Genomic DNA, 18,549 nt, shown 5'->3' with positions numbered 1-18,549 from the left:
CACCACACCTGAGGAATCAGGAAGAGACGGGAAAAGTGCTGGGACTGTCGCATCTAATGGATGCACTAATTCCAGGGTGGCTGCAGACTGCTATTTTAGCCTGGAGGCCCAATAAGCACAGGTCTCACCAGCCTGAGAATACCAACCCTCAGCTGTCGGGCTTGATCATGGTTGGGTATCAAAATTGGAAGGACTGTGTGCTGTTTTTTAACATTGTTTAAATAATTACCAAAAAAATCTGCATGCGGTTCCTCTTATTTTGTTAAACAGCTAAGATAAACGCACAGCTAGGGGCTGCAGCTTGTAGTCGTATCCTTTATGTGTGCTGGGTATCATGATATGGGGGCACCGCACACCAATTTATTTATTTTTTATTTATTTTTACTCTAATTTACAATGACCCACAGACAGGGTTTGTGAACACAAGTAGGCATATGCGGTCACACAGGCTGGGGACGCTGTCTTTCTGTATCCAGTCACAAACACCATGACTGCCGATGGGCAGGTGAAGCAGTGAATATGGATGAGCAATAATGAGCGGACACAGAAGAAGAATAAGTAGCCTGGTAGCAGTTACAGCAACAACGAAGACTCTGTAAGTATGAAGCCCTTGCTCCAATCCTATCCCTTATACCACCATTTTAGACTTATATGGGGAATGGCATCCAGACAGATATCCGGGATCAATTTCAGGCCGGAACCAGATTTTTTTAATCTGGTTAGATCCATTGGTCCCAGTTATTTGCGAGTCTACCCATCATTAATAAAGACAAATAGAGAGCATTTTTGTTCAAAATTAATGAATCTCTTGCACCATTTTAAATTATTTGTCAATGAATACCACATGACAAAGAACTAATAGGGACTTTAAAAAACAAACAAACTGGTGTCTTCATTTTTTTGGTGAGTATTGTATTCTTGGTGACACTGCAATGGACACTGGAGACAAGGTCTGATGTGAAAAATCATAATGTCTGTACATTGTTAAAAGATATGGTAGCAGTTTACAAGCAATATGTAAAGATTTGTTTTTCACGTAATGGTTCAATAACCTAAAGCTCAATAGTTGAAGCCAATATGTCATTATATAACAAGTAGAGAACTTGTGACTCCTACAAAATTCACCCACTATCAATGGATGGATATGAGCATAAGATTATGTGGAGCTATGATTAATTTCCTTGGAGTGTTTGAGCTACAGTAGCTGGTTGTTTATTCCATTATTCTTATAGTGGATTCCATAATTTTGAAACTAAACGTTTGTCTTAGTTTTTGCAAGCATTAATACATTGATGGGTCTTTGTTTTAAAATGCTGTAAATTAAGCTGTAAGAAAAAAATGTGAAGCATCTAGTTTTATAGCCTGTTAGAAATCTGAATAAAGAAATGTTAAACCATAGTAAAAACAGAAATGCTGATACTTCCTATATACATTTTCTACATGAGACAGAAAAGTGGAAAGTTCTACCACTTGTCTAAAAAAAAAATTGGAAAAAAAGAAGATATTGAAGAATGTGAAACAAATTTAGGATTTAAAAAAAATAAATTACCAGATATCCTATTGGAGATTTTTTAGTTTTTGAAAAATTCTCCAACTCTTCCCAGCCTTCCCTTTCTGCCAGTGCAGATATCTTCAGCCACCAATACCTGAAGGTGGGAAAGAAATATTACCAAAGATAGTAAATATACAAACCATTTTTAAGCAATTCTTCATATACCAATCCAGTATCATAATACTATTCACATTTGAATTACACAGATGTGAAACAGACATTTGCAGTGTTGCACTGTTAAATGTAAATATCAATGAATAAGAAAAATCCTTAACCCCTTGAGGACGAAGCCAATTTTGCACTTAATGCCCAGGCCAAATTTTAGAATTCTGACCAGTGTCATTTTGACGGGTTATAATTCAACAAAGGCTTCTAAGGATTGCAGTGATTCTGAGTTTATTTTTTTTCGGGGCATATTGTACTTCATGATAGTGGTACATATAGGGCGGTAGTTTTTGCTTTTATTTGTGAAAAAAAATGGAAATTGGACAAAAATTTAGAAAAATTTGCAATTTTCAAACTTTTAAATTTTATGTCCTTAAACGAGAGAGTTATATCATACAAAATAGTTAATAAATTATATTTCCCACATGTCTACTTTACATCAGCACAATTTTTTAAAACAATTTTTTTGGGGTTATCACATTAGAAGGGTTCAAAGTTCATCAGCAATTTCTCATTTTTTTCAACAAAATTTACAAAACCATTTTTTTGAGTACCACATCCCATTTGAAGTGAATTTGAGAGGCCTAGGTGACAGAAAAAACCAAGAGTGACAATATTCTAAAAATGGCACCCCTCAAAGTAATCAAAACCACACTCAAGAAGTAACCCTTCAGATGTTTCACAGGAACTAAAGCAATGTGTAATGAAATAAACAAAAATTATCATTTTACCTAAAAATGTTGCTCTACCCCCAATTTAATCACTTTTAGAAGAAAACAAAACAAAATGGACCCCAAAAATTAATTACTCAATTTCTTCTGAGTGCGCTGAAACACCACATGTAGTCAGAAACCTCTGTTTGCACAAATGGGAGGACCCGGAACAGAAGGAGCAATATTTGAATTTTGGAACACTAATATGGCTGAAATAGATTACAGGCACTATATTGCATTTGCAGGGCCTTTAAGATACCTAAACAGCAGACACCCCCCACAAGTGACCCCATTTTAGAAACTAGACCCTTAAAGGAATTTAACAAGATGTTTGGTGAGAACTTTTAATCCCCAGGAGCTTCACAGAATTGTATAATGTTAAGCCGTGAAAATAAAAAATGCATTTTTAGCACAAAATTTATTACTTCAACCAGATAGCTTTTTTTCACAGGGGTAACTAAAAAAAAAAATCACCATACATTTTATTGTGCAATTTCTCCTAATTACGCCGATACCTGATATCTGGTGGAATCAATTGTTTGGGCACACGGCAGGGCTCGAAAGAGAAGGAACGTCACTTGACTGTAAAATTGACTGGAATCATTAACGAATGCCATGTTGCATTTGGAGAGCACCTTAGATACCTAAACAGTGGAGCTCCTCCAAAAGTGACCCCATTCTCAAAGCTAAGCCCCCTCAAGGCTTTTATACAGGGGTATAGTTATAGTGAGCATTTTGAACCCACAAGTCTTTCACAGAATTTGATAAACTGAGGGGACTTTACATGCAGCGATATCGCTAGCGAGCATACCCGCCCCCGTCGTTTGTGCGTCAGGGGCAAATCGCTGCCCGTGGCACACAATATCGTTAGGAGCCGTCACATGGACTTACTTGCCTAGCGACGTCGCTGTGGCCGGCGAACTTCCTCCTTTCTAAGGGGGCGGTTCGTGCGACATCACAGCGGCGTCACTAAGCAGCCGCCCATTAGAAGCAGAGGGGCGGAGATGAGCAGCAGTAAAATCCCGCTCACCTACTTCCTTCCTCATTACTGGCGGCTGCAGGTAAGCTGTAGTACGTCGTTCCAGAGGTCTCACACATGGTGATGTGCGTTGCCTCGGGAAAGACGAACAACCTGCGTCCTCAACAATCAATGATTTTTTGAAAATGAACGACGTGTCAACGATGGACAATTTGGTATTTTCCATCGTTAACGGCCACTCATTGGTGTCACACGCAACAACGTCGCTAACGATGCCGGATGTGCGTCACAGAATCCGTGACTCTGGCAACATATCATAAGATACGTCGTTGCGTGTAACGAGGCCTTTAGGTCGTCATAATGAAAATTTTCTTTTTTTTTCACAAAACTGTTGCTTTAGCACCAAATTTCTCACTTTTTCAAGAGACAACACCAAAAAGTGGACCCCACAGTTTGTTATCCAATTTCTTATGAGAGCAGTGATACCCCAACAAGTGGCTGAAAACCTCTGTTTGGACAAACGGGAGGGCTTGGAATGGAAGGAGCAGCATGTGAATTTTGGAAAAGTTGAAATAAATTGCGGCAACATATCACATTTGCAGGGCCCCTACAGTACATATATAGAGTAGAAACCGCCCCAACAAGTGACAGCATTTTGGAAACTAGATCCCTCAAGGATCTTATTCAGGGGTATAGTAAACATTTTTAACCCACAGGTACTGCACAAAAATGTTGCTGTAGTGCCAAATTTCTCACTTTCAGGCTATGTGCCCACGAACTGGCAACACTGCGTCTAGGATGCAGTGCCAGCCCTCCTGTGGAGATGTAAGTGTTGTCGACAGGAGAACATAGCTACCAATGCTCACGATCAGGGTTTGGGCTGCTGCAGACTTTAGCTCTATTCTCCCAGAGTAGAACACTACGCAGCATTGACATGCTACAGCTCAGGAAGCCACGCCGCAAGTCAGTTTATGCTATGGAAAAAAACAAGCCCAGTGGTCATGGAATTTCTAAAACTCCATCCACTGCGCTTGTACTGTACAACATAGTTACATAGTTATCTAGTTCAACTTTCCTCTACCAATTCTACATTTTGTCCCTAAGTCACTTATAACCAACAATGTTGTGTGTACTGAGGGAATCATCCAGCCCTTTTTTAAAAGCTGTTATAGTATCTGCCATTACTACCTCTTGTGGTAGGGCATTCCACAGTCTGAATGCTCTAACTGTAAAGAACTCTTTCCTATTTAGCTGCCGGAATCGCTTTTCTTCCACTTGAAGTGTATGTCCCCTGATCCTTAGTATTGTCTTTGGAAGAAATAAGTCATGTGCCAGTCCTTTATATTGACCAAACATATTTATACATATAAATGAGATCTCCTCTGAGACGTCTTTTTTCAAAGCTAAACATATCTAACTATTTCAAATTGTCATCATATGGGAGGTCTTCCATTCCTTGTAGTAGTCTAGTTAGCCGCCTTTGAGCTGGCTCTAACGTCTGAATGTCCTTTTTAAAATGTGGAGCCCAAAACTGGATCCCATATTCCAGATGTGGCCTTACAAGTGATTTATAGAGGGGTAACAATACGTTGTGATCACGGGATCTAATCTCTCTTTTTATACACCCTAAAATCTTGTTTGCATTAGCAGCTGCTGCTTGACATTGAGTACTGCTGCTCAGCTTATTTGTAAGAAGAATACCCAAGTCTTTCTCCTGTTCTGTAGTCCCGAGTTTACTTCCATTTAATGTATATGTAGCTATAGGATTAATCCGTCTTAGGTGCATTACTTTACATTTATCAACATTAAATCTCATTTGCCAAGTATCTGCCTATTCTGAGATCTTATCCAGATCTTTTTCTAATATTGTACTATCAAGGTCAGTTTTTAATATCCTACACAGTTTGGTTGTCTTCAGCAAAGACTGACACTTTACTATCAATCCCATCCACAAGGTCATTAATAAAGAGATTAAATTTAAAAGATCTCTATTATTTGGTACAGTATCAAATGCCTTTGCAAAGTCCAAATAAATCACATCAGCTGCATTACCAATATCCAGTTTTGCACTTACCCCCTCATAGAACCCGAACAGCTTGGTTAGACACGACTGATCTTTCATGAATCCATGCTGTCTGTCAGTTATTATATTATTTTCAGCAATATATTTTTGCATGTCATCCCTTATAATGCCCTCAAAGTTTGCATACTACTGATGTCAGGCTTACTGGACAGTAGTTGCCTGGATCTACCCTCTTAACTTTTTAAATATCGGTACCTAATCAGCAATCCTCCAATCCTTAGGCACCAACCCTGTTACAAGCAAGTCTAAAAAGATGAGATACAGCAGTCTGTCGATTACGGAGCTCAATTCCCTCAATATTCGTGGATGAATGCCATCTGACCCGGAGGATTTGTCAATGTTTAATTTACTCAGACGCAGACGTACTTCATCTTGTGTTAAATTAATATCGAGTGGTGAACTTTGATTTTTCACTTGTTGAATGATCCCTGGTACAGTCAGTTCCTTGGTGAACACTGATGAGAAGTGCTTATTTAATCTCTCAGTCTTTTGTTTGTCCTCTATAACTAACTTGATATTATATTTTAAGGGGCCAATACTATCCTTTGTTTTCCTTTTGGTATTAATGTATTTATAAAAGATTTTGGGATTTATTTTAATGTCATTGGCAATTTTTGTTTCAGTAGCTAATTTTGCTTGCTTGATTTCTTTTTTGCATTTCCTATTGATATCTTTATACTTCTGAAATGCTATTTCTGTATTTTTAGCCTTCAAGATTTTAAATGCCCTTTGTTTTTGTTTTATCATACTTTGTACTGTCTTATTTATTCAAAGTGGTTTCTTTTTATTCCTGGACATTTTATTACCAGTGGGTATAAGTTTTTTACAGGACTCTAACAGTATATCCTTAAACTTACCCCATTTATGTTCCGTAGCCCCAGTTACCATAACATTGTCCCAATATACACGTTTAAGCTCTTCCCTTAATTTGTTGAAATCAGCTTTCCTAAAATTCCAGGTTTTAGCATTTCCCCTTTGAAATGTTCTACTGAATATTATGTTGAAGCTTACCATATTATGATCGCTAGTGCCCAAGTGCTCCCAGACCTTAAGATCAGAAATTGTATCCGGTCTATTTGACAGGACCAGATCTAGCAAATTATCTCCCCTGGTCGGTTCATCTACCATCTGAGAGAGGAAATTATCTTGAATTGTGGATAAGAACTTACAGCTTTTAGCATAACCAGAAGATTCTATGTCCCACTGAATGTCTGGATAGTTGAAATCCCCCATAATAAGAATCCGATTATTATTATTATTATTATTCTTATTATTAGTTGACTTTTCAATTTGTTGCAGCATTTCAGCCTCTACCTGTTCAGGTATGTTAGGAGGCTTATTGCAAACTCCAATTAGCATTTTTCCATTAGTCCCCTACCCATGTACATTTACCCATATTGACTCTACATTGTTGCAGTTCCCCCCAATTTCATCATTAAACACAGGTTTTAAGTTAGATTTCATAAATATACACACCCCACCACCTTTTTTGTATTTCCTGTCCTTCCTCAATGTAGTATAACCCTGTATGTTTGTCACCCAGTCATCGCTTTCATCCAGCCAGGTTTCCGTAATGCCCACCACATCATAATCCATGTTCGACATAAGAGTCTCCAATTCATTCATTTTGTGTTGGACGCAGCAAAAAAAACGCTCTGCATCCAAAATGCTGCAAACCTTGATCATATGCACAAGCAACCTAAAAGCTAGGATGGATTGATGGATAGACAGACAGAGGTAAAACGCAAATATAATGCCCCACCCCTCCACATATTCTGAGCTGGCACTCTTTAGTGCCTTTAGTTTACAATTAGCAAAAAAAATGGCGTGGGGTCCCCCCATTTTTGATAGTCAGCTAGGGTAAAGCAGATGGCTGCAGCCTGTAGCTGACAGCTTCACCTTGGCTGGTAATCCAAAACAGAGGGCACTTCAGGCTGTTTTTTTTTATAATTATTTCTAAATAAATATAATTTAAAAAAAAAACAAAAAAACGTGGGTTTCACCCCAAATTCGATTAGCAACCAAGGTGAAGCTGACAGCTGTGGTCTGGTATGGATATTTAGCCCTTACCAGCCTGAAAATAGCAGGCCGCAGTCATCCCACAAGTGGCACACCTATTAGATGCGCCAATCCTGGCACAGGGTAATATATGGGGTTGATACCAGCTATGTAATGTCACCTCGCATCTAACCCAGCGGTTAGTAATATTGCAGCATCTATCAGATACCCAACATTACTGACCCAGTCAGTAATAAAAATAAAAAACCAAAGATGACAAAAACATTTTTATTTGAAAAAAACACTCCCTAACACATTCACTCTGTCACCAATTTATTGAAAATAAAAGAAAAAATCCGGTCCGCCACAATCCATTTTGGAGAGCACATGACGACTCTGTGTTCCAGGATATAGAAGGCATGCTCAGCGAATGTATCCCCCATTTCTGGAAGAGCAGGCACTCCATGTGACGAGTTTGGATGCATTGTCCTGAGAATACTGTAGAGTCCCAGAGTCCAACCGAGGGCAGTGTGAACTGCAGTAAACTCAATCTCATTGCGCACAGGGAGCTGGTTGAAAGCCGCTCTCTGCACATGCAGCCTCCATTATTCAGAGGAGGAGGAGGGATTGCGGGGGACAGTTGCAGGTACCAGGGGAGACCAAAGGGTGACAGGGGGAGTCCTGGCTGAACCTGGGGAGGACTTTTTTGTCTCATCTGACAAGTCAGATGTGATAGAAATCAGAGGAGGATCAATGCAGCATCAACGCCTCTCGTGCAGCCACCATTTTAGATCGTCAGGAGGTAAAGGGTGGGCTGGGGGGAATGTGGCAACATCGGAGGACCGGAGGGGACCGTATTTGGACATTTATCTCCCATCTGACATGTTTGATCATGCCAGGTGGGAGATAAAACATTTTTTATCAGTGCCGCAAATTACTGTAGAGTGACTATCTTTATATGGTGTATAACGGTGATCACGTGATCGGTGGCTGGAATAGTGATCTCCAGGGTTTCAGCTACTCCTGGTAGTTGAAACCCCAGGGATTTTCCAATGCTGGGGGGCTATACACTTTTTTCTTACTGCCATTTTAAAACGGTGATATGGAAGAAGTACTCTTTACTGTCACTGTTTTATTCTGCACAGTTGTTGTAAAGGGGTTAAAAAGATTAGCTAATCATTTTTTTTTAATTATGGCCTAATCAGAGGTTAAGTCAATAATATTTAATTGGTAGGGATGGAATCTCCGGTATACCTGCCGATCAGCTGTTACCTTAGGCAGATGGAAGTTCTCGGAAGCTGCCACAACACAACAGCTCCATCCATTCATTTTTATTTTTTATCCAAAAAGTTTTACTTATTCAAAGAAATAAAATAATGTGCAAATATCAATTATGAATAGGCTCATGCCACCATGTAGGCCAGCTCAAATGAACAGGCAAATGTAATATTTCAATTAACATAGTACTTGACAACTGAAATGTGTAAAAGTGTAAATAATAATTGACAGGAAGATGTAAGATGCAGGGGAGGGTTTTGACATGAAGTTACACAATACCAATTCTGATGGATTTTGGCTTTTACATGGTGATTGTTAGCCACAACCCTTCCATGGTGGAAATGGGAATTTATTCGACTACCAAGTTCAGATGATAAAAGTACGACAGGGAAATTCTACTTGGCAGCTAAACATTGCCGGGCAGAGGCGAGAATATATTCAACTGTCTATCTTAGATCAAATAATACAGCTTCAATGCCAATATTCAGCACTGCCAGACCTGGGTTATCCCTAAAATTATCCTTAATGACTGTAGAAATAACTTTAAAAATTTCATAAAAAAAACCCACTAACCATTGGGCAGAACCACCAAACATAACTAAAGGTACCTAAGTGAAAATACCCTTTCCAACACAGAAAATAACCTGTGATACAATGAGCTAGTCTTGCAAGAGCAGGATATTATGAGGGGCTGCTGACAAGTCTTTGGCTTTACCCAAAAAGATACGAGATAAGATGATGAAACTTTCCATTTATTCCACATACTTTCCACTTATGTGAATACACTTCTTACATCGGTATTCAAAGGTCTGTAAGGCTACTTTCACACATCAGGTTTTTCCCATCAGGCACAATCCGGAAAAAAACGGTTAAAACGGATCCGGTTTCGCATCCGTTTTATCCCCATTGATTTGTATTGTCGCCGGATTGTTCCTGATGACCTTGCGTTGCATCCGGCTTTTTCCGGATGCGGCTTAATTAATGAATGTGATGGCCGCATGGAACGTTTCATGCAACGTTTTTTGTCTCATAAAAAAAACTGCACAGCGCCGGGTTACACAATACCAATTCTGATGGATTTTGGCTTCTGCACGGTTTTTACTTCTGAGCATGCCCCAAAGTGATTCTCTGGCCTAAGAAAATCGGTGCGAGTGGAGTGTGATAAAACATTGCATTCCACTCGGACCAATTCTAGCCTGTGTGTCAGCACACATCAGCGATTATTTTCTCAGTCCTATAGGACCGAGAAAACAATTGCAGCATACTGCAACTGTAATGCGAGACTCTTTTCTCTCACACCCATACAAGTGAATGGGGCGAGAGAAAAATCGCACTGCACTCGTGGTACACCGGTGTACCATGCATGCAGAGCGAGAGTCGCAATAGCCGGCTACGGAGGAGAGAGGGAGATAAATCCCACCTTCCCCTTCTGAGAGCCGGCCCGCCCCCCGCAGCTGTAGTCCAGTCGCACAGGCTGACCGCAGACGCAGGGACACTAGCATGACACTCGGCTCCTGCTGTGCTGCTAGCACGAGCTGAGTGTCATGCGAGCATCGCAGTAGTGCCCTGTGTGGCCCCAGCCCCTCTCACTCACACTCACTCTCACCCACTCACCGATCACGGGCACGGCACGGCTGTGACACTGCTGGCGGCTTCTCCTGATTTGAAAATGCTGGTCGCCCATTATTCAATCTCGTATTCACTGCTTTCCCCGCCCACCGGTGCCTATGATTGGTTGCAGTCAGGTACGCCCCCACGCTGAGTGACAGCTGTCTCACTGCAACCAATCACAGCCGCCGGTGGGCGGGTCTATATCTTGCAGTAAAATAAATAATTAAAAAAAAACGGCGTGCGGTCCCCCCCAGTTTTGATACCAGCCAGTGTAAAGCCACACGGCTGAAGGCTGGTATTCTCAGGATGGGGAGCTCCACGTTATTGGGAGCCCCCCAGCCTAACAATATCAGCCAGCAGCCGCCCGGAATTGCCGCATGCATTAGATGCGACAGTCCCGAGACTCTACCCGGCTCATCCCGAATTGCCCTGGTGCGGTGGCAATCGGGGTAATAAGGGGTTAATCATGGCAGGCGTCTATGAGACACCCAATGATTAACCTGTAAGTGAAAGTAAATAAATACATACACCCAAAAAAATACTTTATTTGGAATAAAGGACAAAAAAACACCCTCTTTCACCATTTTATTAAAATCCCCAAAACCCCTCCACATCCGACGTAATCCACAGAGGTCACGCGACGCTTTCAGCTCTGCTATATGAAGCTGACAGGAGCGGACGTAGAACACCGCCGCTCTCTATCAGCTCCACGCAGCAACTGAGGGAGTCGCGCTGTCAGCGGTGACGTCACTGAGGTAGTGTCGGGGTGTGCGGTGATGATGTTGAATGCGGGAGTGCCGGGGTGTGTGCGGGGATCATGCGTGCGTGAGTGCCGGGGTGTGTGCGGTGATGATGCGTGCGGGAGTGCCGGGGTGTGTGCGGGGATGATGCGTGCGGGAGTGCCTGTGTATGTGCGGGGATGATGCGTGCGGGAGTGCCGGTGTATGTGCGGGGATGATGCGTGCGGGAGTGCTGGTGTATGTGCGGGGATGATGCGTGCGGGAGTTCCGGTGTATGTGCAGTGATGGTGCGTGCGGGAGTGACGGGGTGTGTGCGGTGATGATGCGTGCAGGAGTGCCGGTGTATGTGCAATGATGGTGCGTGCGGGAGTGCCGGGGTGTGTACGGGGATGATGCGTGCGGGAGTGCCTACGTGTGCAGTGATGACGGGGTCTCTCCCTCACTCAGGTTTAAAAAAAAAAAAAAAAACTGATCAGTTTTTTACTGGATCCGTCACATCAGTTTTTACACACTGACACGGATCCGTTGCATCAGGCACAAATCAGATTGTGCCTGATTGCAAAAAACTGATGTGTGAAAGTAGCCTAAGCCTAGCAAAAAGAAGGATTTCGGTTGTGTCTCAAACGAGGCATCCGTAGCAGCCATGTCATCAGAAATAGTTTGAAATTTGGTACGTTTGAGGTAGTTCTTCAGGTTTGGATAGAGATGATAGTCGGAAGGAGCAACATCTGGTGAATAAGGTGGGTGGACTCCCAGCTCTGTCAGTTTTGCCGTGGGTGCCTGTGCAGTGTGAGCGGAGGCGTTGTCTTGCAGGAATGAGAGTCCTTTCAACAGCTTGCTGCACCTTTTGGCCTTCAGAGCTGCATTCAATTGGTCCAAAAGTTCAATGTAATACGTTGCATTGATGGTGTAACCCTTTTAAACGTAGTCCACCAGCAGCACGCCCTCCTTATCCCAGAACACAGACGTCATCACCTTAGTGGCTGATTTTTCCATTCTGAACGTCTTTGGACAAGGAGAACCGCTGTGCCTCCACTCTTTTGACTGATCCTTGTTTTCAGGGTCATACAAATAATTCCAGGTCTCATCCATAGAGACCAGTCAATCCAGGAAGTTCTTATCAGTCCTGAAACGCTGACAAATGGACCAAGAAGTTTTCACTCGCATGCTTCTCTAATCTGTTGTCAAACATTTGGGAACCCACTTTACAGATAGCTTCCTCAGGTCCAAATGTTCATGGATAATGACACAAACACATTCACAGGAAATCCCCATGATGTCTGCATTTGCTTTAGCTGAAATTTGTCGATTTTCCAGTATGAGGTTGTGCACAGCATTGACGATCTCCGGAACAACCACCACTTTCGATCGTCCAGGACGTTCCACATCATTGGTGCTGAAGTGGCCCGTTTTACATTTGGCACCCCATTTCTTAACTGTAGAATTTCATTAATCCCCCAATGTCTTCTACATATCACCATGAATATCCTTCGAGGACTTTCCTTGCAGAAACAAGAATTTTATCACTCCTCTGCTCTCAGTTGCTGTGAATATGACTCTATCATTAGACTCTGACATTTTGTTTTCCCGTGTTCGTAGAAAACAAAAATAGCTCACAAAGCCAAAGACTTATCAGCAGCCCCTCGTATATCATATGAAATTTCTTTAATGATTCTAAATGATTAACTGATTAACTAGTTTTCGGAGACCACAGTAGCGCAGATTGCCACAGATTTAACATAAAGGAGAGGGACAATTCTTCCTCCCACGTGACCACCCAAGATAACTTATCAGCAGGTGAGGGAGGGCAGCCATCATGTTATAAAAAGTTGATGACCCCTTTTTTTTTTTTTTAACCCTTTGCCTTAAGGAGATAATGGTGGAAAGCGGAAGGAGGGATAGAGCAATCGACGTTGGAGAGGATACTTCTTAACAAATATGTCAAATATTAGAAGAAAGAAATCTTTGCTAATATCTGCCAAAATCTGCTCCTATTTAACTGAGGGTGGCTTTACACGCTACGAGATCGCTACAGCAATCTCATTGGGGTCACGGATTTTGTGACGCACATCCGGCCGCTGTAGCGATCTCGTTGTGTGTGACTCCTAGGAGCGCTTTTGGATTGTTGCAAAAACGTCCAAAATTGCTCCTCATTGACATGGGGGTCCTCTCCCAATTATCGCTGCTGTCGCTTGGGCGAAGTTGATCCTCGTCCCTGCGGCAGCACACATCGCTATGTGTGACGCCGCAGGAACGAGGAACCTCTCCTTACCTGCCATACGCCAGCAATGAGGATGGAAGAAGGTGGGCGGGATGTTCGTCCTGCTCATCTCTGTCCCTCCGCTTTGATTGGACAGCCGCTTAGTGACGTCGCTCTGACGTCTAGCAAACCGCCCCCTTAGAAAGGAGGCGGTTCGCCGGTCACAGCGACGTCGCCAAGCAGGTAAGTACGTGTGACGCTGCAGTAGCGATAATGTTCGCTACGACAGCGATCTTCACATATCGGCATAACGATAGGGGCGGGTGCTATCACGCTCGCCATCTCTAGCATCGGCTAGCGATGTCGCAGCGTGTAAAGCAAGGGACATGTGATTCAAAGAACCTGATTGAGGCCACATTAGTAATCTCCTAAGTTCTAAAAAAAAAGAGAGGCTGGCTAAAAAAATTCTAGTAGAAAGGAATATGAAAAATGCATAATGTATTCAGCCTCATACTCTTCCTGGTGGAACTGTATTTATAAAAAAATAATCTGCAATAGAGATGATCGAACCTGATCTGTAAAGGTCGGGTTCGTACTGAACACTGGGTGCCCAGAAGTCTGAGTTTGGGTGATATTCGTATGCTAACCACTCGATCGCAGTGCTCAGGTACTCAGTACTCGGTCAAGTGAGAGCCACTTGCAGTTTCTGAATTGCTCTCACTGGAGGTAAAAACAATATTTTCAGGTGCGGTGTCTAAAGAAAAAAAAAAACAAGAAAAAAACCCCAAAACACCCAATCCTCCCCTAGAAATGCTGTTTATGGCTGGCTGTATGTGGTGGTTTGGCAAATCATTGACTTCCATTATTCTTGGCTTCAATGTCCGGGAACAAGTTCAGTCAAGTCTGGCTCCCGAAGCAAACTTTCTTTTAAAGTCCGGCCAAATCCAAACATCCATGGGTCCGTTCATCTCTAATCTGCATAGGTCTGTCAGATTCACTTGATAACCACCAATCCTTAATAGTAGAGATGAGCCACCCACCTAGTGTTCGAGTTCGGTTCGGTTCGTCGAACGGCGGGTGTGTTTGTCGAACACCTTTGAACCCCATTGAAAACAATGGCAGGCAAACACAAACACATACAAACACCTAAAAAACACCTTCTAAGGTGTCCAAAAGGTAACAAATAACTGCGAAGACACAACAAACACATGGAAAAGTGACAAGTACATATACTCATGCTGAAAGAAAAAAGCTGGACGAGTAAAAGGAGGAGAATATACAGATATAGGCATGTCATGCCCTTCTATAATCATGAAAAACACAGCAAGGGGACTCCAACAAGAGTCTCCATTTTTGCAAAAAATTGGGCCAAAGACACCACTTAAGTGGCATCAATTGTCCCACAGTTGCAAACTTAACATGTTGATTAGCATGAAGCACAATCAAAAATACACAAGCCTTTACTCTCCCCATGATGACAAAGGGGTAGAAAAGTCCTTGCGGGTCCATGACTTGTTCATCTTGATGAACGTTAGTCTGTCCACATTGTCACTGGACAAAACGCATGCGCTTATCTGTCAACACACACCCAACAGCACTGAAGACACGTTCCAAGAGAACGCTGGCTGCGGGACACGACAAGATCTCCAAGGCGTAAGTGGCGAGCTCAGGCCATTTTTCCAGATTGGAAGCCCAAAATGAACAAGGCTCCAGTTTCAGAGTCATGGCATTTATATTCACTTGGAGATACTCCTGTATCATCCTCTCTAGCCGTTGACTATGTGTCACACTTCTTGTCTCTTGTGGCCTTGCAAAGGATGGTCTAAAAAATTCATGAAACGATTGCTGTTACCACCAGATACGGTGTTGCTGGTACGGTTTGACTGATGTTGACTCGACAGTCCCATGGTTGGCAAGTTACAACTGTGAGATTCACTCTGTGCACCACTGGTGTTTAGTGGAAAAGCCGAGCTAAGATTACCTAACAGCTTCTGCTGACACTCCTGCATATGTGCGTCTCTTTCTGTGGCTGGAATTATTTCGGAAAATTTTGACTTGTACCGGGGATCTAAAGCCTGCTTTACACCTTTCAATTCTGCATACGATATCGTATGCGATGTGACACGCCCCCATGGTATGTGCATTGCCCCCATCGACACGTTCAATTTGTTGCCAGTGTCGCACAAACTATTAATTGCTGTCACACGTACTTACCCTTCCATACGATCTCGATGTGGGCGGCGAACATCCACTTCATGGAGTGGGAGGAACGTTTGGCGTCACAGCGACGTCACATGGCAGCCGGCCAATAGAAGCGGAGGGGCAGAGATGAGCGGGACGTAAACATCCCGCCCACCTCCTTCCTTCCGCATTGCCGGCAAGAGCCGCGGGACGCAGGTAAGATCTGTTCTTTGTTCCCGGGGTGTCACACACTGCGATGTGTGCTGCCTCGGGAATATTGAACAATCAGACATGCAATTTTTAGGTTTTGAACGACGTGTATGCAATGAACGGTTTTACGTTCAATCGCAATCGCACATACCTGTCACATGCTACCACAACACTAACGATGCCGGATGTGCGTCACTTACGACGTGACCCCGCCGACACATCATTAGATTTGTTGTAGCGTGTAATGCCCGCTTAAGAGTGTGGCAACCCAGTAGTCTGCATTACTTCTAATTCGGACAATCTGAGGGTCATGTTGTAGGTAGTGCAGCAAGAAGGCGCTCATGTTTCTTGCGCATCCATGCGGACCAAGTCCTTGCTGTGTTTGTGTCGGCGAGGTGATAACCGTGCTTCCTTCCTCTGACATCTCCCCCCAAGCTCGAACAACCGAAATTTGACCAAGGTCTCCCTCACCTGCTGAGTCTTCCATGCCCATCGCCAGTTCGTCCTCCATTTCATCCTGGGCTCCTGCACCTTCCTTAACAGTGTGGCTGCTACCATGCGCCCTTGTTAATCCCTCTCCCCCACAGTCCCATGCCTGCCGCCTTGGTGATGCTGAACGTCTGGACCTTGTAGATCTTGGTATCCCTTCCGCATATGAATCCTCCTGTACTTCCTCCCCTAAAGCCTGCTTTACACGTATCAAATAATCGCACCCGCCCCCATCGTTTGTGCGGCACGGGCAATTTGTTACCCATGTCGCACAATGTTGTAACCCCCCGTCACACATACTTACCTTCCAAACGACCTCGCTGTGGGTGGCGAACATCCACTTCCTGAAGTGGGAGGGATGTTTGGCATCACAGCGACGTCACACAGCGGCCGGCCAATAGAAGCGGAGGGGCGGAGATGAGTGGGACGTAAACATCCCGCCCACCTCCTTCCTTCCGCACTGCCGGCGGCCGCAGGTAAGCTGCAGTTCATCGTTCCCGGGGTGTCACACGGAGCGATGTGTCCTCGGGAACAATGAACAACCAGACACTCAATTTTTTTAAAATGAGCGACGTGTCAACAATGAACGAGAAGGTGAGTATTTCTGCTCGTTCACCGTCACACGTAACTGTCACAGGCTTCGATATCACTAACGCTGCCGGATGTACGTCACTTACGACGTGACCCCGCCGACATCTCATTAGATATATCATAGCGTGTAAAGCCCGCTTTACTCTTGTCCTACCACCTGACTCCGAATACTGTTTAGAGTGTGCTCCAGCACATAAATGACTGGAATTGTCATGCTGATAATGTCATTGTCAGCGCTAAACATACTCGTCGCCATGTCGAAACTGTGCAGAAGGGTGCATAGGTCATTGATCTGAGACCACTCCATCAGCGTGATCTGCCCTACCTCTGCATCTCGTTGGCCCAGGCTATACGTCATAACGTATTGCACCAGGGCTCTGCGGTGCTGCCACAGTCGCTGCAACATGTGGAGAGTCGAATTCCAGCGTGTTGCCACATCGCATTTCAGGCGGTGAACCGGCAGGCCGAAAGACTTCTGTAGCGATGCAAGTCGGTCAGCTGTGCCGTTTGAACGGCGGAAGTGAGCAGATAGTGACCATGCCCTGTGCAGAAGCCCATCTAGGCCGGGATAGTGGATTAAAAATTTCTGGACAACAAGGTTCAACACGTGAGCCATACAAGTCACGTATGTCCCCTTGCCCCCACAAAGGGCCGGACCCAGGTTTGCAGCATTGTCGCACACGGCCTTCCCTGGCTGCAGTTTGAGTGGAGACAACCATTTACGAAACTCGGTCTCCAGAGCTGACCACAACTCGTCAGCTGTGTGACTCACATTTCCCAGACATTTCAACGTAAAGACCATCTTATGTCGTTGAGCTCTGCTGCCAGCATAGTAAGGAGGTGTGCGGGATTCCTTGCACACAGTTACAACGCGGGTGGCCTGACCAGACAGGCTTTGGGCGGAGGTGGAGGACCCAGACGAGGTTTAGGAGGCAGAAGCAGTTGAGGAACTTCTACATACAGAGGATTGACGCACAACTCGTGGGGACGGCAAGACTTGTACAGCAGACCCTTCTCCATCTCTCACCATAGTTACCCAGTGCCCAGTCAGCGACATGTAACGCCCCTTTCCATGCTTACTGGTCCAAGTATTGGTGGTGAAATGCACCCTGTCACACACAGAGTTTCTCAAGGAAGCGGTGATGTTGTGTGCGACATGCTGGTGTAGCGCAGGCACACCTTTCTTGGAGAAGTAGTGGCGACTGGGCATCTGGTACTGGGGCACTGCAACGGACATAAAATCTCGAAAATCCTCTGTGTCCACCAGGCGGAAAAGCAGCATTTCTGTAGCCAACAGCTTGCAGAGGGTGAAAGTCAACCTCTTAGCTTTGTCATGGCTAGGAGGAAATGGTCTTTTATTTGTCCACATCTGAGGGCCTGAGGGCTGGCTGCTGTGCTGAGACGGCATTGAGTAGGGCATCCCTGGAAAACTGCTGGTCTGTGAGGAAGGTGCAGGCGGAGAAATAAGGTTGCCTTCATCCAAAGTTGGTGCTCTCGATGTCTGAGAGAGCTCAACACCAGCAGCTGTTTCCACTTCCAAAACAACTGACGACATGCCAATCACACTGCCTGTTGCGGTTAAAGACGTGGAAGGTCTGCGTCGCAATGCATGTGTGAATGCTGTCCCCACAGTCATAGAGGATGAAGAGCGCGTAGCTGCATTTGAAGGGGCAGATGGTGGTTGGCCAGCTCCGCTAGGCCGCATTGTAGCACAACACAGGGAGCTTCCCACAGGGACTTATGCTTGATATCCATGTGA

At 44.1% G+C, this 18,549-nt stretch overlaps 1 protein-coding gene across 1 annotated transcript in view; it reads right to left on the bottom strand.

Annotated features, from left to right (window-relative positions):
* VPS16 (VPS16 core subunit of CORVET and HOPS complexes) overlaps nt 1–18,549 on the bottom strand; it is an 879,114-nt gene that overhangs the window by 93,918 nt on the left and 766,647 nt on the right. Inside the window, exon 22 of the mRNA XM_075319712.1 lies at nt 1,550–1,646. Coding sequence (XP_075175827.1) covers nt 1,550–1,646 — 97 coding nt within the window. The remainder of the gene's footprint in view (nt 1–1,549; nt 1,647–18,549) is intronic.

This window comes from Anomaloglossus baeobatrachus, chromosome 7 (genome assembly GCF_048569485.1).
Source record: "Anomaloglossus baeobatrachus isolate aAnoBae1 chromosome 7, aAnoBae1.hap1, whole genome shotgun sequence".
NCBI classification, from domain to species: Eukaryota; Metazoa; Chordata; class Amphibia; order Anura; family Aromobatidae; genus Anomaloglossus; species Anomaloglossus baeobatrachus.
The sequence above is the reverse complement of the archived record's forward strand: the minus strand, read 5'-3'. Positions and strand labels throughout refer to the sequence as shown.